The sequence below is a fragment of the Mirounga leonina genome, unplaced genomic scaffold, assembly GCF_011800145.1.
Source record: "Mirounga leonina isolate KUSES-001 unplaced genomic scaffold, KU_Mleo_1.0 Mir_151, whole genome shotgun sequence".
In the NCBI taxonomy this organism is placed as follows: Eukaryota; Metazoa; Chordata; class Mammalia; order Carnivora; family Phocidae; genus Mirounga; species Mirounga leonina.
In genome coordinates this window covers 4,155,719-4,175,060 of record NW_023270377.1, presented here as the reverse complement: position 1 = coordinate 4,175,060, position 19,342 = coordinate 4,155,719, and the positions used below count along the sequence as shown (strand labels likewise).

Below are 19,342 nucleotides of genomic sequence, written 5' to 3'. Positions count from 1 at the left end.
GAAAAATGCATATTCAGATCCTTTGCCCACTTTTTAAATTGGGTCATTTTTCTTTTTATTATTGAGTTGTAAGAGTTCTTTATATGTTCTAGGCACAAGTCCCTTATTGGATCTATGATTTGCAAATATTTTCTTCCATGCTGTGGGTCATCTTTCTACTTTCTTGATGATGCCCTTTACAGCAAAGAGTCTTTAGTTTTGATGAGGTGCAACTTATTTTTTCTTTTGTTTTATGCTTTTGGTGTCATATCTAAGGCATCATTGCTTTATTTAAGGTCACAATGATTTATGCTTCTACCTTCTTCTAAGGGTTTTAGAGTTTTAGCTCTTTCTTGTAGGTCTTTGATGCACTGGGGGTTGATTTTTGAATACTGTGTGAGTTAAGGGTCCAAATTTATTCTTTTGCAGATGGCTAGCCAATTGTTCCAGCGTCATTTTTTGAAAATACTATACTTCCTCCATTGAATTGTCTTGGCACCTTTGTTAAAAAGTCAGTTGATTGAAAACGTAAGGGAGGGTTTACTTCTGGACTCTCAATTCTATCCCGTTGCTCTATATGTCTCTTCTTATGCCAGCCCCACACTGTCCTGATTGCAGCAGCTTTGTGGTAAGTTTTGACACTGGGGAGTGTAAGTACTCTAACTCTGTTCTTCTTTTTCAGGATTGATCTGGCTATTGAAGGCCCCTTGAATTTCCATATGGATTTTAGGATCAGCTTGTCAATGTCTGCCAGTATGTCAGATGGCATTTTGATGGGAGTTTCACTGAATCTGCGGGTCAGTTTGGGAATTCTTGCCATCTTAACAATATTAAGTTTTTAAATCCATGAACTTGATGTATCTTTCCATTTATCTAGGTCTTCTTTAGCTTTTTTCAATGTTTTTGTAGCTTTCAGAGTCGAAATCTTATATTTCCTTTGTTAAATTTATTCCTAAATATTTTATTTTTTGACATTATTATAAACGGTTGTTCCTTAATTTTAATTTTTGATTTTTCATTGCAAGTGTATAGAAGTAAGTTGCTTTTTGTGTATTGATCTTGTATCTTGCAACCTTGCTGGACTTGTTTATTAGTTCTAATGCTTTTTTAGTGGATTCTGTAGGATTTTCTATATATAAGATCATGCCATCTGCAAATAGAGATAGTTTTACCTTTTTTTTCCCATTGTGGATGTCTTTTATTTCATTTTTACCCTAATTGCCCAGGTGAGACCCTCCAATATAATACTGGGGAGAAGAGGTGATGTTAAGGGAAAAGCATACAGTCTTTTGTTGTTTGTTAGCTGTGGATTTTTTGTAGTTGCCCTTTATCAGGTGGAGGAAGTTCCTTTCTCTTCCTATGTTGTTGAGTCTTTTATTATGAAGGGGTGCTGGATTTTTGTCAAATGCTTTTTCTGCATGCATTGAGATGAGATGGTTTTTGTCTTTTCTTCTAATGACATAGTAGTGTATTACATTAATTGATTTTTGGATGTTAAACCCAGGGTAAATCCCACTTGGTCATGGTGTATAATCCTTTTTCTATGTTGTTGGAGTCAGTTTAGAGGAAACTTTTTATAATGTAATTCACAGCAGAGAAAGAGATGGAATTTTTACAGCAAAATAAATCCCAGAGGCTGGGCCTGAGGCCAGACCACCAGGCATCTTCCTATCATTTCCGCCTGCACCCACAGGAATCTGGAGCCTGCTTCAGCTCCACCAGGAGGAAGCAATGGCCCTGTATGACTCCACCCAGGAGAACAGAGGAGCTTAAAAGAGGGGAAAGCACAGGAGAGGGATAATGGAATGAGACTTCCTGGAATCCTAGAAATGGACAGCTCTGACAATAAGGATGAAGACTTGCTCATGAAAAGGCTGTTCCTTAATCCCCACCCCAGGTCTTTGCAGAAACCTGCCATCTCTCAGACTCAGCCTCTGGGCTGTCCTGGGCCAGGGAGTGGTGTTTGTTGGGCCTTTACTTTGATGCTGAACTTAACCTGGGGGCCAGGCTATGTGCAAACTCCCTCCCTTCCCCACCAAAAAAACAAAAAACAAAACAAAACAAAACAAAACCCAGGGAAGAAACTCCATAATAATAGGCAGATGGTATGGCAAATAGCTAAATGCATAGATTTTGATTCAGACATATTTGATCGCAGTCTTGGCTCTGCTCTTAACAGCTGTGTGACCTTGAGCAGATTGCTCAATTTCTCTGAGCCTTAGTCCCTACATCTGAGAAATGGGGATAATTATAGAGCCTAACTGACAGGGATGCTGTGAGGATTGCATTGCATAATGTGTCTGTCTGACAAAGTGCTTACTAAGGGATAATCGGTGTCTTATTCTGCAATATAAGTGCTGGTAGGAAACAATGCCAGGTCTGCTCTACTGAAGAGCAAGGTTTTTAAGAGACAGAAAAGCTGGGGGCTTTGCTATTTGGAGGAAACTAGCAATTTGCCAACAGAGCTCAAAATGACTGTCTAAAAATCTCCCATTGGTTTCCATTATGGTAAATGATAATTCTTCATCTACTTAGCTCTGAGAAACTGCCTTTGGGCTCCATGCCGCTGAAGAAAGCCCTCTGCTGAGATTCGGGAAGAAGAGACCTCATAGGAATATCTATATCTATGCCAGGAAATATCCTACTGCACTTGGATGAGGCTTAGAGAGTTTGGTGATATTCAGGGTTCATTTTACCAGAGTGAATCCAAAGCCCTCTTATGAAGAGTGGTTATTTTAAATAAAACCAACCTTTTGCAAATGCAGGAGCAGTGGCAGTTTGGGTGGTGGGTAGTGAGGGAGGAGAGTTTGGCGGGCTTTGCAGCACCGTACGGGAGGTTCCCCAAGGATGCAGGCACCTGAGCCTCGGGGGAGAGCCCTGGGCTGGGGATGGGGTGGGGCAGTCACTGGTTTGGGTGTGATTTTTCAAGCCATGAGATGGTGCCCAAGGAGGGCAAGGGGAGAGAAAGGGGCCGCAGGCCTGGGATGGAAACTCAAGGAGACACAGAAGACACAGAAGGAGATACAGAAAAAAGTGTTGGTGGGGTATGAGGAGGCCAGGGCTACGGAAGCTAAGGGAAGAGAGAATTTTTCGAAATAGTGGAATTTAACCATCTTGAACGTGGCATAAAGGGAGAGCAAGTGAACCAAAGTGTTTGCTGGCAAAATGGATGTCAAAGAAAAACTCCTTGAGAGCAGTTTCTAAGGAGTTGGAAGGTAGCAAACAGATGGTGGTGGGTTGAGGAGTGAGCGGGGATGGTGACAACGGATTGGTCTTTTAAGAAGCTTGATGGAGAACAAAGCAGATGTCAGGGGTGACTGGGATGTGCGGGGCGCATGTGGGGGCTGCCCAAAGGCTGGTGGAAGCAGGACTGATCCCAGGGCCCCAGTGATGCTGGAGACTGCCACTCTGTGTGGTGAGAGACATGCTTGTGTGGTCTGAGCCCATCCCCAGCAGCCTAGTTGCCATGGTGATGGTGGGGCCGTCTGCCTGTTCGGAGGCAGGTGATATTGTTACCTGCACGTCCTGAAATGGCAGGGACACCTGCACTTAATTAGCCTGTTTGGATAACAAATGTTGATCCTGGGCCGCATCTAGGGTGACATCCTTGCTGATGGTGAGGCGTAGTCTCATTAGGAGGGGGTGAGAATGAAAGGCGAGTCTCTTCAATCAGCACTCCCCTGCACCCGGGCCACCCCTGTTCCAGTTCAGAGGCCTGTCCATTATGCACGAGACCCTGGCGCCCATCCATCACACCAGCCAACATCCCCACAGTCACCCGGCGACCTCCACAGCCACTGCCTCTATGGCCGGTCCTGCCAGTCCCCGCAGGGGGCAGTCTCACATTAGGGCTTAGCATCCACACAGCAATTTCCGTTTGCTGTTCCGCAGTCGGCCTCCACAAAACCCTACTGCAGCCAGCTCCAGCAAAGCAGGAGCGTCCCTCAGGGAGGCCTGTTGCGACGTCGGGAAGGCTCCTGCTCGATGGAGTGACGAAGGGTAATGGTGCAGAAAATGCCGCCGCAGCCTGTCTGGTCTCATTCTTTACTACCTTCGCCTCGTCCACAGACACCTGCCCGGCTGAGTGCGAGCCGCAGATGGTGGAGAGGATGCTCCCAGGAGGAGGAGAAAGGAAGCGGGCTGCGTCCAGGTGTCTGTCTGGGCGGCTGTTCCTGAGAGTGGCCGGGGTGGGGCCTGCTGGGAGCTTGGACATTGCCGAAATTCTAGAGGTGAAGTACTTTTCAGGGTGTGGAGGACAACAGGAGAGGACGAGGGTGTGGGTAGGAGTGCGGGAACTCTGGAGCAGGGCATCTCGTCTCTAGGACCAGACGGCCCCACAGGCAGTTTTCAGGATGTGGTCTGGAGTGGCCCGGGGGTTGAGGAGGTGTGGTGGGCAGATATGGGTGTCCACGTTGTGGGTGGAAGCACGCAGGAAGGTAGAATGCCTGGCACTCAGGGGCATCCCAGCTGGGAGCGCCATCCAAATGGGGAGAAGGGCTTGGCCTCTGCATTCAGACAAACCTGTTTCTGGGTCCCAGCACTATCCCCAGCACACTGTGGCTCCCTTGGAACCTCTGTCCTCTTGTGCAAAACAGGGGAAAACGGCTTCCTTCCCAGAGTTGCTGGAAGCTTCCTTGACATAGGAGTTGATAGGAGTTGTACCCCTGGGAACCTCTTCCTTTTCACAACTGTCCTAGGTGTTGGGCCTGGGGTCCCTGCACCAGGGAGCTCAGCTTCCCAGGGCAGAGCCAAGCTCAGTAGCCATCGCGGTCAGCCTGGACTTCTTTCTTGCTTTGCTGCTGATGACTGGGTGATTCTCATACATTTCACCACCTTGGGATCCTTAACCTAAAGGTTGAGGCATCAAGCAGGGAGTAAGTCACTGTGAGTGAGACTTTTTTTCCAAAGGGAGATTCTGGAATCCCTCCAATGCAGGCGGCAGCCACTGCGGGGTGGCAGAGGGCAGGCGGGGGGGGGGGGTCTGTGTTGTAGCTGTGGGTGATGGGCTTGGCAGCCTCCTAGTTTCTTTGCAGATGGACCTTCTTCTCTGTGCCTCAGTGTCTTTGGGATCGTGGAACCTTTGGGACAGAGGCTGGACCATGGTAGAAGGAAGGCTGTTGGCTTTCCCAGGGGTGGCCAAGGGAGCAATGAGAACCTGGTTGTGATGCCTCCGGCTTTCCTGTCACCTGTGGATGCAGGTGCTGCCCTTGGCTTTTGGTGGCTACCTTCAGAAGGCAGGTGGACAATGCTCCAGACAGCTCCGGCCTTGGTGGCTGAGGGACTTGGTAAGAGCCTAAGTCAGAGGCTGGGTGTGGGGAAGGAGACCAGAGGTGGTCCAGCCCTGACCCCGGAATTCCAGGAAGGCAGCAGGGGCAGCCTGAGGGGCAGGACTTGGGGGGTGAGCGGGGACACCTCTTCCCATGTACAGCTGGAGGAGGCACTCAGTGATCACCCCACCCCCCTGCAGCTCTGTCTGTGTGGGATTGCTCAGGACGTTTGGGAACCCAAGGAGCTCTTCTGTTTGCTGACCCTCAGGTGTTCTGGGAATTATCCAGGGAAGTGATTCATGCTCTTCAGCACCGTTAATTCCCCTGACAGATGACAGACTCTTCTAATGAGGAGCTGGACAGAACAAAGGTCCGATTTGTCCACTGCAAAGACTCTGCCACCAAAGGCCTTCATTTCTTACCGGAATAACACTAGCCCATGGCTATGTTTGTGGGAATTGGAGCTTGGGCTGAGTCTCTTGGGATCAGCAACAGTAGGGCCAGGCCAGGCGGGAGGCCTTTGCCAGCCGCCTGCCCTGCACAAGGCCTCCCTTTGTGGGAGGTGTCTGCCGAGCCCGTATTTCATTCCCCACCATCAGCCCTGCCCCCAGGGCTCCTCTGGCTCTCTTACAAATGAGCATTTTGCGTTCGCCTTGTTCCCCACAGACTCTGGGGTGCAGACGCTGTAACTGCTGATAGCAAAGCCACAGCCTGAGGGGGTCATGGCAGAGAATGCTAGGGGCGCCCCATGAACTGGAGGCTGTGCTCTCTGGAACCCTTTAGTTAAGTTGTTAAGGAAGTGGGTGCTCAGAGAGGTTGAGTTACTTGCTCACAGACACACAGCCTGCTCAGGTGAATGGCAGAGTGAGCCCGGAACCCACGTCCCCTACTCCCCAGGCTGATGACCAGTGGGGGCGTGAGGAGCGCTTGCCCATTAAGACAAGGTTTCTGATGACGTCGGGTGTGTGACACCTTGGATTACACACGCCCCGCACGCCTCTTTAGATTTCTGATCTGGCTCATAGTAACGCCTGCCTTCAGGTGTTCATACGTGGGGACTTTCTTCAATGTAGCAACTTGGCCAGCAGAGGGAGCGAACTCCCAGATTCCCGGATTTAATAATGAATGAGTCCTCTTAAGAGTTCCTGAAATGACAGGGCAATCAAGGCTCACTTGGGGAAGAAAAGATGGAGCTTTCATTCTTTATCCAAATCATCTCTACCTGCTAAAAATGATGTATAATGCATAAGGATCGAGAGTGATTAAAATCCTTATGACTTTAATCAGAAATTCACAGTTAACCACTATTTGCTTTGGTGCAAATTGATGTGGAATAACAATCATGTGTATCTGCAAATTTTTTTTTACTTGTGGGAAATTTGCTGGTGATTTGTGGGGGGAAGTTCGGGGGAGGGGGGCCTTCTAAAGGAGAGAAACGAAGGAAGGAAGCAGTTGAGAGTGGGCTCCCCGGGGGCCCCAAATGTAGGCACTTAGCAGTTCTGTCGAAGGTCTTTGTTCATAAATTTCAGGCCTTTTCTATTTATTATTATGAACAATAGGAAATCCTAATAATAACCCTTATGTGTGCCATTTGCTTTAACCAAGGAAAATTCTCTGAATTGTTTCTTACCTCTGAGTCACATGTTTGGGTCCAAAGCTCCTCCTCCCCCTTCCTTCCATAATTTCCTTCATTTTTTTTCCCCTAAATTATTCCTCATAAAATCAGACCACTGAAGTTTTTCAAATACAGACATGTATAGGGCAGAGAGAGACAGCTGCCCCTTCATTCCCTTCCTCCCTTAAAGAAGACGTTCTTGAAAAGTGAAGACAGTCCCCGGTAAGAGTCCCCTCGGAGGGGGACAGAAAAGGCCAAATGGAGAAAGATCTAGAAGCTCTCACCATCCTTTCTGCACTGGGGACTTTCTTGTAGAAGGTTTTTTCTGTGTCTCCGATCCATACCACAGAGGGCTGGAGCTCCCGGGCCACCTGCAAGGAGGAGAGACTTGGCTATAAATGCATTTCTCTCTTGGTCCCCAACAAACAGCAGGACTTGGTGGCTCCCCGAGACGGCTCTGGGGGGCCGGGGGGGCCTGGAGGGGCTCCAGGGCATGACCGCACCCCTCCTGCACAACAGGGCAGGGGCACCACCCTGTCTCCTGTCCCACCTTCGGGGTGGGACACACACCCGTGCTGCCCATTCTGCCCTCGGACCCGGAGCCTCAAATTAGTTTGGCTTGAAATAAGCCAGTCGTGTTCTGCTGCAAACAATCGGACATTTGGGCCTTGAGTTTTAATTACAGCCTACTTGCTGCTCCCAGGTTCATTCAGACTCGCTCATCACGAGAAAAGCTGTTTCAGCACAAGGGGCCCCCGTGACGCTATTTGTTCGCCGATGTGCGGCTGAGCCTTTGTGGCCGAGGTTTTGCCTGGAAGGTGGCTCTGAGCCCCTCCACGGCGGGCAGGGCTTCGCGCCAGCGCTGGGCCTTACCGTGGGCCCGTGAATAATTGCCACTCACCGAACAATCTCTTCAAAGCGCCCCCACGATAGCAAAGTTTGGGTATTTTTGCAACAATTTGTGCTTTGTGCAAAATTGTGACAGATAAAAGCCGTCTCCGGCCACAGCAAATATAGCGTTATGTACTCCTATTTTGTATTTCTTAAACCATCATTAAGTCAGCAGGCGTGAGTTTTAACCAAGCCAGGCATTTAATAAATGACGGAAAAATCACTAGGTGCACCATGGCCATGTCCGTTCCTGCAGCATTAGGTGCCGGGGGCAGCGGATTACGCACGCTTGAAGACAGGAGTGCGTGGAACTTGATCCCGGTGCCAGTCTGACCCCTGGGCCGTGTGCCTTCACGGCCCCACGCTCACCAGCACGTTCAGAGAGGAAGCAGGACTAGCCGGCCGCTGTCTGGTAGGCCTTAATTTTTAGACACAGAGCCACAGAGTTTAAGAATCCAGGATCGCAAGTCGTAATCCCGGTTCCTAGGTGGCGTGGCGGGGTGTGATCATCACGGCGAGTCAGCGAGCGGCCGTGTGCTGGCCGGGGCCACACGCGTCACACCATCGGGGCCAACGCTGACGCAGCATGGAACCAGCACGCCCTCCACCTGATGACAACTCGTTCACGCTACGCTACGCCACTCTGCTCAACCAGGTTTTACAGATGGTGAAACTTAGCGGGAAGACGTGAAGGGACCTGGTCCAAGTTCACACAGCTGGAGAGTGGCAGAAGCAGGACGCAAGACCAGCCTGCCGGCTGCAGAGTCCGCTGGAAGCACGGCCATGCCCACAGGTTCCCTCCTGTACGCGAGCCAGACCCTGGGCCCCCCTCCGCAGCTGTCTGTTCTCTGGGCTCCTTGCCGTCGGCCCCCCGACTTTACAATGTGGCCGGCCTGCTGCAGAGGGCGGGCTCCACGGAAGCATTGTTCTGCTACAAGCTATTTTAAGTCCAAAGCTTCCCTACTTCCAGCCCCCAAAGAAAATAAGAAAATGAGATGCTGGGTTTTAAGCTTCTTAGAAAAGAGACACTTTATAATGACAAAGGCAAAATCTTATTCTTTTCACGCCCTCTGAAAAATCGTAGCTTCGGAACAGAAAGCAGCAGTTTTCACATAAACCGTTGTCTAGGGTCCTTGGCTAATCGTGTGCTCGCCGGGGCAGCGGGCCTCCCCCCTCCCGTGTCCACTTGGCAAGCTGCAGGTTTCCACAGCCTGCTTTTCTTAATGGGAATTGCACATGTGAGCACCAAGAAATTCCATGTGACTTCTCTCCTTCTGCTTCTAACCAAGTAAGCAACACCGAGGGTCCTGAATGCAGGAGTCTCCTTAGCTTGGGATAATTTCAACACCAGCTGTCTTACTTCCAGCACCTGATTTAAAATTGTTTTGGTCACAGTGTTGCCTTGAATGTGCCTGCTAACAATTGTCCCGTGAACTTGTCTGCGCCGTCGGAGCTCGTTGGGAAATTACGCACTTTCTGTAAGTTTGCACCTGCACCTGTTAAGGAATGGCTTTGACAGGACCGTCCACCTACTTTGGGGCCCATGGGGCTGTGTGGAGGACCTTGGTGGGGACGTGGTTTGGAAGGGCTCAGTTCTTATCAAATGAAGCAGAAGATGTTTCCCCAGCGAGTGCTTTGACGATAACAATACAAGGAATAATCGTGTGCCAAGTGCCTGGATCGCCACACCATCATTGCTGTCCTCACTTGTCGTGTGCCCCAGCCCATGCCAAGCACGTCCCAGCATCTCCCCCTTTATATACGAGGTCACTGCTGGGGGGAGTCACATGTGCACCAGCACTGGAGAAATGTTGGAACCCGGAGTCAGACATGGGTCTGCCTGACGCCCCCGGACCTTCTATTAACCCGGAGTCACACGGCCGTGTCCCCATGGTAGACAAGATGCCCGGTCAAAAGCATCTCATTCCCCTTAGCCCATTTCCTTCTCTGTCCCCTGTCATTCCAGCAGGAAGAACTCTAAAACCATTACTGTCTTGTCCTCCTGAGCACGCATTTTCCATTTTCCTGACCTTCTGCAGTCACGAGCTGGCTGGAGGACACCTGGCGGCCGTGCTAAGCTCCGGGGAGAGAAGAGAGGCACGGAAACTGGGCACCCCCACGCGGACAGCCTCTCCCACTGGGAACCGTCTAAGGGATGAGACTTTTCCTTGGAGAAAAGAAGACTCAAGGGGGAAACGAGCTGTTTTCAAATAGTCAAAAGGCTGTCGTGGGAGACAAAGATTGGCTTTACTGTTTTGAGCCCAGAATGAGAGCTGTTCTCACATGTCTCCCTTCATTAGTGCTTGCGGAGGAGCTCTGACGTGCCAGGTGCTGTGCTCAGTGCTGGGCTCCCTGCCCTCTAGGCCCTGCCCGTGGGCAGGGAGGGCAGCTTGTGAGGGGGGCCAAGGAAAATGGGGTGTCAGCAAGGATCACTAATGACAGAAAGAAGGAGATGTGGGTCAGGCTGGCGACCAGGAATGGAGATCACAGATAAAGGTTAGAGCAGAGCTTCTAGTGGTCCCTAGAAGATCACAGAGCCTAAAGCAGGGGACGAACTGGCCATGCTGGGGACAGGAGCCAGGGCACAGGGCTAAGTGTGCCCTCATGGGGCTGCTCGGGGTCACAGAGGCATCACCAAGGCTGTCACCATGCTATGGAGCTTGCTTTTATCCTGGAAGCTGTGGAGAGTCTGTAAGGACTTGAATGAAGAACTTTGATCCTAGTCATGTTCTAGAAAAATTCCTCCGGTGGGTGTGTGAGGCATGACGGGCTGGGCAGCTGTTCCCGGGGACCTGGGAACGTCGTTGGTGGGCATGTGGGAATGGATGGTGGGGGCTCACAAGTGACGGAGGAGAGTGGATGAGCCCAGCACGGGCTGGGGGGTAGGGCCAAGGGTGAATTCAGGCACCGATTCAGCAGGAAGGCTCAGGCTGAGAGGGAAGAGCAGTGCCAGAGAGAACAAAGGGCACAGAAGAGAGTGCCGTCCCCTGAGCCCAGGGAGGTCAGAGGCGCAGGAAGGCAGTGGGCAACAGTGGCCAGTGTTGGCCCGAGGGTTTGGCATTCTGGAGGCCACTGGTGGCCTTGGCAGGGCGTGGAGGGGACAGAAGCCAGGTGAGAGGGGGCTGAAGTGTGAATGGCCAGAGACTGAGACAGAGAGCGTTCTTTCAGAAGGATGGGGAGCATGGAGACCTGAGGTTGTGCGGGATGGGAGGAGAGTCAGGAGAGGATGACCCTGGAGGGAGCAGGGCTTCCCCCTTCCCTGGGGGGAGGCGGGGACGGATGGTGCTGGCGCAGGCTGCACGTCTCTGAGACTAGGGATATTTGCAGATACTAGGGGCAGACAGATCAAACTTTGAAAACATGGAAATTCGTGGAAATTTGGTCCTTTCTTATTGTTACTGCAAGAGCAGTATTCATTAGCAAAATTTTCAGAATACATATTCAGACACATAGACAACACACTGCCTCCTCCGTTCAAGTGAATCGTCAAACATCTCCTGTCTTTACAGACCATCTTCGACATGCATATTTGCCAAAATGAGATTGTGCCTCAAACACTGCATTACATTCTGGATCACCCAATATGAAATTTACGTCTCCAACATGATTTTAACATGAAGTCCCATAATTTACTGAGTGAACCTCCTGTTTCTGAACCTTTGGGAGGTTTCTGCCTTCTTACAAAATTAAACAGTTTTGGGGGCACATGATGGGTCATTCCCTTAGAACGAGGCCACACCTGCAGCTGCTGGGTCTCAAGGCTTGTGTTGTTCACGTTTTCACCCACATTGTCAACCTGCCCTCCTGGAAATTCTCTGCTTATGCTCTCTCCAGCCGTAGGTAAGTTGATCTGTTTTTCTACATGCCTCTCCTGAACAAGTATTAACAATAAAAAACTCTTTGCCAATTTGTTAATGAAGAATGGTATCCTTTGCTCTTTTAATTTTCATTTAGCAATGAAAAGCCTTCATTTAAATTACCCACAGATAGTTTGAGGTCATGGGCAATTAGATGTAATTAATTCATAATTGAACTTTTCAGAAGTTACACAGAACAGTTCACTCCAGCTGCCGGTAGAGGGCTCTTCAGTCCTGTCAAATATAACTGCAGGGCTTCAGTTAGTGTCAATTCAGGCATGAAGGCGAATTTCCAGCAATGAGTGTTTTTTTTTCAAATTCTGGGGAGCTCTATCAAACAATTAAAGACTTCTCCTTCCATGTGAGTTTGATGGCTTTGATCTTTTGTAATCTCTAAAGAAACGCTGTCAGACATTTACCATCAGAATTAGATTCTCCTGGATTACAATATGATGGCTCCTCGATGAAAACTGTGTCCAGCATGCTTGGATTACTAATATGATTTGCCCAAATGACTCCTGGAAGCTTTGGAAGTTCTCTCTGAAAATGTCCTATTTTGCTTGCCTTAGAGAACCTGATGAAAAATCAGCTATTTCCCCCCCCCAATGGTTGAGTCTCAGTTTACCAAACAGAAAAGAACCACCCACTCATGCATCCAACCATCCATCCATCCACATACCCACCCACCCATTCTCCCATTCATCCACCCACCTACCCACCATCCATCCATCCATCCACCCACCCACCATCCATATACCCACCCACCCATTCTCTCATTCATCCACCCACCTACCCACCATCCATCCATCCATCTATCCACCCACCATCCATATACCCACTCACCCATTCATCCACACATCCACCCACCATCCATCCATCCATCCATCCACCATCCATCCATCCATGCACCCATCATCTATCTATCCAGCCACCTACCCATCCACCTTTCCTTCTTTCCTTCTATCTTCCCATCCACCTACCTACCCATCATTCCATCTATTTACCCTTCCTTCCTTTGTCTATCCATCCATCAATTCAGCCCTGTACCATCCACTCATCTACCCACCCACCCACCCACCCATCCTTCCTTTCATCCATCCATCCATCCATCCATCCATCCATCCATCCATCCAACCATTTGCTGTGGTGTGATCAAGCTGTGATGTATCAAGCTCAGTGGTGGGAGACAGGAGGGTCTGGGGACTGAGAGACAAGGTCCCTGCCTGCAAAGAGTGTGTAGTTTCTGTGTCTGAATGGGAATTGCTGGGCACAGACGGACAGCTACCAGTGAGTTGCTGCCATGCTGGGGAGGAGTTGGAGAGGTGTGGGTTACTCGGGGAGAGGGGAGGCTCATGTTCCCAGACTGGACTCACTTGGATTCTGTTTAAGTACTTAAAACATGAACACATTTTGTTCTGTATTTCCACTATTTAAAAATATTTAAAATTTCAATTTCCTTGCATTACCTTTTATGAGATTGCAGAAATTACTTCAAGTCCTCACTGGGTATTAGCTGGGAAAAACCATAAATGATACTCAAAAGAATTGTAGAGGTGTACTAAAGGGTCAGGAGCCCGGCTGGGCTGACCCTGTATAGAAAGGAAGGTAAACTGAGGCAGAGGAGAGGACCAGGAAGGAGCCAAGATACAGGTCCAGTTGATAGACTGTGGCAGATGCCGTGAGGGGAGTTGGGTCGGTGCTAGCCATAGGAACACATTGATGTTATTGCTGATTATCGGGCTGTATTCAAGGGGAAGGTGTCTGAATGCTGGTAGGCATTGGGCTTACAAGTCACCTGGACTTCCCTTTGGAACTCCTTCTCCTCCCCGGCTCACTCCCAGCCACACCAGGGCTAATGGCATCATGCCAAACTGCACTGACTGAGTGACTTTGAGCAGCACAGCCTATGTGCATGGCTCTCCTCAACTTCCCGTGGCACATTCTAGCTGCACCCAAGGCCTTCCCTGCTTTAGGTGTTTCCAAATTGGTTAATAATCCTTTAATACCTGTGGATTGACCCTGGTCCTAGTCCATCCCCATGAGCCTTCCACGGAACAAGAGCAGATGGACACGGTGATTCACAGCACACAGAATGCCTGCACATCCTTAGTGACAGACAACGCTCGGGGCATCCACGGTCTGGGGCCCTCCCTCCCTGCAGAGTCCACTCAACCCTCTGTGGGGATGTGGAGACACTCTGTCGCTTCAGCTCAGTTTTGCTGTGAACCTAAAACTGCTTTAAAATATAAAGTCCACACTAAAAAAAAAAAGGTTCTGATGTGCATGTGCACTCCCTTCCTCAACCCGAAACCATCTCCATGCTGCAGTGAAAGGTGACCTGGCCTCTGATGGCAGACCGATTCAGGACTTAGGGTCACCAGCCCCTTCCTTCTGTTATTTTCATCCCTGGTGCTGCACCAGAGCTCCTAAATTCTGTTTCTGTCTTCTCCCCTCCCCTCTCTCCCTCCTCCCCTTCTTTCAAGGGAGTATCTCTGTGTTTTGGGGTCAGGTGTAGTAGGTGTTTGCTTTATCCTGATTGAATTCCACCTTGTGAAGGTGATTCCCATAGTTATTACATTTATTACATATCTGTATGTTTGAAAAAAAACCATCCACAAACAGCAACAATGTCTTTGTTTGGGTTATTAACCAGGAGTGTAAGTTTCCATGAGCTATAGAAACATAATTGGTTGGGCTCTCCATCACCTGACTGCTGGACCAGCTGTTTATAGCAGCACATCTGGGCAAGATCCCTTGGCATGCGGCCACAGGCTGTTGGCTGTGAGCCCAACGAGGAGCCCCTGGTGGGTGGTGCCAAGGCATGAACAGCATCCTGGCTTCTTTTTGTCCAGACATGCAGGCCAGTATGGGCCACGAGGCCTGGATCCGCCACTGCCGGGTGTTGGGGGGCGGCCTCCCTCCAAGTCTGGCCCTCACTGGAGGAGAGGGAGGTCTCAAGGACCACAGGGAGGAGAAAACATCTCTCCCAAGACCTGGAGCACGAGACAAGGAATTCTCTGCCTGATCTGCCTCCCTGGCTCTGCTGGCCTCCCCTCGGCCTTCTCCTGGGAGGACTAGAGGCTCAGGAGAAGGGGGTGCTAGACAAGGGGGAATCGGAAGTCGTGGAAACCTGCCGGGGTGCCAACAGCATGTGGGAGCTTCCAGTTCCTCACCTTCTCACGCTGAAGTGTCCCCAGCTGACACTTTGACCCAGAAATGCCCTTGCCCTTAGGTCACCGTGAGGGCATGGCAGCCACAGGCTGGGCACGACGGAGGCTTCCCTCCCTCAGCGGCCCGTCGGGAGCCATGTTCTAATGTAGTTTTAGTCAGATTAGGCACTCTGAGCCTCACTTTTCTTGTCTGCAAAATGGAGACTTTAATTCTTGCCTCACCGAGGATTGGTGCAGTTAAAAAGGAAAGTGTGTGTAAAACCCCTTCGCATGTGCCGGACTCCAGTCCAGAGGAGAGTCCTTTCTGCTTTTCCATCCCGATTTACCATTATGAAGACCTGAGGAGGCTGGTGCCTTGCCTTGATAGGTTCTTCATCTTCTTCCTTTTTTTTTTTTTAAGATTTATTTATTTATTTTAGAGAGAGACCAAGACTGTGTGGGGGGTGGGGAGGAGGGGCAGAGGGAGAGTGAAAGTGAATCTTAAGCAGAGTCCGTCCTGAGCGTGGAACCCAATGTGGGGCTCAATCTCACGACCCTGAGATCATGACCTGAGCTGAAACCAAGAGTTGGAGGCTTAACGGACGGTGCCACCCAGGCGCCTAGATAACTTCTTTTGTCTGCACAATATGTATTAAATAGTAATCATTTATCACATTTCTTAATTCTTAGATATATTTCTAATATTTCCCCACTAAATAGATGTGTATTCTTTTCCACATATAGCTTTAGCATAAGAGGGAATTTTAGATAACAGTTGCTTACTTGCAGAGTAAACTCATTTCTTCAAGGAACTCCCTTATCCGAGCTGTTAATGTATTAGCATTATTGTGTGTAAAACAAAGGAACCCACCAAAAATAACGATCACAAAATGGACTGGAATTTGTGCCCATGAAAGCAAATCGGAGGCGTGTTTCCCCACTGTTTTCCCACATGCAGAGTGGGCTGGCTGAAGCTCTGAGTGCCACCAACCAGAAGCGTGCTTAGGAGCGGTTTCCTAAGAGTTGCATTCTTGATTTCCCAGAGATTAATTCAGGGACAGGAATTCTTTACATGGAGACGTGATGAGTAACAGGCCCTTCTGATATAGTTCACCTTCTCCTGCAAATGCCGAAGATCCATATTCTGTCACGTGCCTGCCGCAACCCATTCCATGGCTCACGTAACACAGGAATGCACCATGGCTTCCTGCCCTTGATTTTCTGGCCCAGGCATAATTTCCCATTTTTCTTTGGTTAATTAAAAGCAAATACCTCTTTGCAGGGCAGATAACTGCTCTATCAATCATGCCAGGACACAGTGGCCTCACTGAACGTGATTTCTAATTGAACAACGCCCACTCCTGAGACCTTTGCGTCTTTCATTCATCTGTTATATACATGGTAAAGGTGACGCTTAATGAGGTATGTGTCAGGCTCTCTGACATGGAGTGGCCTTGTTGGATAAACACACTCTTCCACGTTTCGAAAATGTGACGTTCAGCGTTTTGGGGCCTACGTGATGTTAGAATGCAATGATTCTAATAAATGCAAAGATAGCTCACTTGATATCAAGATAACCTCTCTGCAGCAGAAACAATAACTTCTTGAGATAGAGCACATCAGGATCATGCCATTGGCTCTGTCCTAGGGTCATACCAGGAGCAAGGGAGCCATTTGGTAGGAGGGAGAAGAGGTTCACTTTAGCCCTACTTCAGTTAGAGGCAGAATAATGCAGTGATTACACCTGGCGGCTCAGGACTCAGACTGCGTGGGCTCATGTTGCAGCAATGCTGGCCAGGGAAATTACTTTAAATGCTCTGTGCCTCAGTTTTCTCATCAGTACAACGGGGATAATGACAGTGCTTCCTTCATACTGTTGTTGTTGAATGAGTTAATACATAGAGAAGTGCTAGAACAGGATCTGGTATATATGGATGCTTATGAAATGCCAGTAGTTTAATATTTATGTGCTCCTGTCTGTTACTTGACAATGTCAACAAAATTAGGTATTTAGAATGAATGCATTTGGGGTTTTATTTCGGGGTGGAGGGAGGAGGCAAGAGGATAGGTTTCTTTTACTTTTCCTCTGAAGCACTTAGTCCTTAGAGCCTGATGGGTAAGCACATGAGGCCACAAGCCAGGCTGCTGGGCTTTAAATTCCAACTCGGGTTCAAATCCTTGGCTGGCCTCAGAAATGTGCTTGCATGCTGGAAGATTCTGAGAAGCTCAGTGGAGAGCAACAGTTGGAAAATCAGAAGAACTAAGCACACACCTTAGTCTTCGCCAAGTTAAAGGTGCTTGTTAAATACCTCAGGCTTTCCATTTAAGGTTCATTAAAGTGAAGATGATGTTCTAGGCCTAAGAGACTTAGACTAAGGGCACCTTAGACTAAGGGCAAAATCAAAATAGACCCACAATAACAAAATGGAAAGCAAAACCTTTGCAAGCTCAAGCTGATCAGCCAGTAATTTAACTGCGTGTCAGAACAAAGCCCAGCATGCCCAGAGTATCAACAACATATCATCCACAATGTCTAATATGCAAATAGCAATTATTAACGATATGAAGAAACAGGAAAATTGACACATGGTCAAGGACAGAATTCAAATAGAAACCAACTCCAAGATGACCCAATGTTGGAATTGCAGACAAGAATGGTAAAGCCTCTTAAGTTGACTTAAAGGAAAAGATAGTCATATTGAATGGACAGATGGAGAATTGCAAGACAGAAATAAAAATCTATAAAAATAAGCAAAGTTAAATTCTATAACTGAAAAACAAAATGTCAGAAATACCAAAAAAAAAAAAAAATCCACAAGATAAGCTTAATAGCAGAGTGGCAATGGTAGAAGAAAAGGTAGGTAAACTTGAGTACAGACTAATAGTAACTATCCAATGTGGAAACTAGCGAGAACAAGACCTGAGTGACTCATGGAACAATCAGTCAAATATACATGTGATTAGAGCATCTGAAGGAGAGGAGAGAGCATGGGGCAGAAAGAATATTTGAGTAAACAGTGGCCAAAATTTCCAAAATTTGGTATGAAACATGTATTTATGGATTCAATGATCACAGTGAGCCACAAGTAGGTTAAGTCCAAAGAAAAAACAGAAACAGCCAGCACACCATAGTCAAGCTATAGTCAACCAAAATAAAGAAAAATACTTACAAGCATTCAGAGAATAATAACACACAATATACAAGATCAACAGTTCGAATTTCTGATAACTTTTTATCAGAAATTTGGAGGTAAGAGGATGATGGAAGTACATCTTTAAAGCGCTGAAAGGAAAATGTAACCCAGAATTCTATATCCAGCGAAATATGCCTTCAAAAATGGAGGTGCTATAAAGGCATTTAAAAATAAATCAGATGAAAGCTAAAAAAAATTTGTTGCCACCAGACCTGCGCTGAAAAAAATGCTGAAGAAGTCCATCAGCTAAAAGGGAAATGACACCAGGTGGGAACTTGGATTGGTGGAAGGGAATGGAGATCACTGAAAAGAATAAATATGTGAATGAGTGCAAAATGCTAAATCCCCCCTGATGTAATTTCTTTAAAAGACACATGACTATTTAATATAAATAATGTAAAAATAATACCACTCAATTGTGGTGTTTATAACATTTCTAGATGTAAAATGTATGATAAAAACATTAAGGACACAGGATAACAAATGGATTATATTGTTCCCACATTTTATGTAAAATCCTACAATATGAACTCTGCATACACTGTGCTAAGTCAAAAATGACTGTTGTAATCCATAGAGCAATCACTGCAAAATAAGAAAGAGGCACTGCTAAAAAGACAATAAAAGAATCCAAATAAAGTAATAAAAAGTACTGAGTTAACCCAAAAGAAGATAGGAAAGGATAAACAGAAGAATAAAAGAAGAGATGGGACAATGGAGAACCAACAGCAAAATGGTGGACCTAACACAGCCAGATGAATAACCGCATTTAGTGTAAACTAAAGGCTCCACATATGTTTTCAGGGTGAATAAGAAAGCAAGACTCAACTACGTGCTGTCCACAAGAAATGCACTTTAACTCTAAAGACACTGAAAATAAAAGAGTTATCGAGAAAGCTGATGTGGCTCTGTTAGTATCAGGTTAGGTAGACCTCAGGACAAGGAGTATTGCCAGAGACAAAAAGGGACCTATCATAATGATAAAATAACCAAACAGGAGGTCGCACCAATCCAAAACGTGGACACATCTTCTAACAGCGCTTCAACATCTGTGAAGCACAAGCTGACAGAATGAAAGGGAGAAATACAGAATTCCACGATCATGGTGGGAGGTTTCAACACCCTATGGCAGTGATAGGACAAGTAAATGACTGAAAAATTAGAAAATGAACAAGTAAGTCACAGAACGAGAGACAATATTTGCAATAGGTATGTCTAGCAAAGAACTTGCATCCAGAACATACAAAGAACTCTTGCAAATCACAAGGCCAACCATGCCGTGAAAAGTAGGCAAATGACTTGAACAGATATTTCAAAGAAGAAATTATACGAGGACCAAAAGACCCGTGAAAATGGCGACAACACAATTGCGGACATTTTTCAAAGCTTG

The 19,342-nt window shown here is 47.7% G+C and overlaps 1 protein-coding gene across 2 annotated transcripts in view; it reads right to left on the bottom strand.

The window, feature by feature from the left end:
- IQCA1 (IQ motif containing with AAA domain 1) overlaps nucleotides 1–19,342 on the bottom strand; it is a 143,865-nt gene that overhangs the window by 15,087 nt on the left and 109,436 nt on the right. For both annotated transcript variants that reach the window (XM_035006796.1, XM_035006797.1), the window contains one exon: nucleotides 7,146–7,232. In XM_035006796.1, coding sequence (XP_034862687.1) covers nucleotides 7,146–7,232 — 87 coding nt within the window. The remainder of the gene's footprint in view (nucleotides 1–7,145; nucleotides 7,233–19,342) is intronic.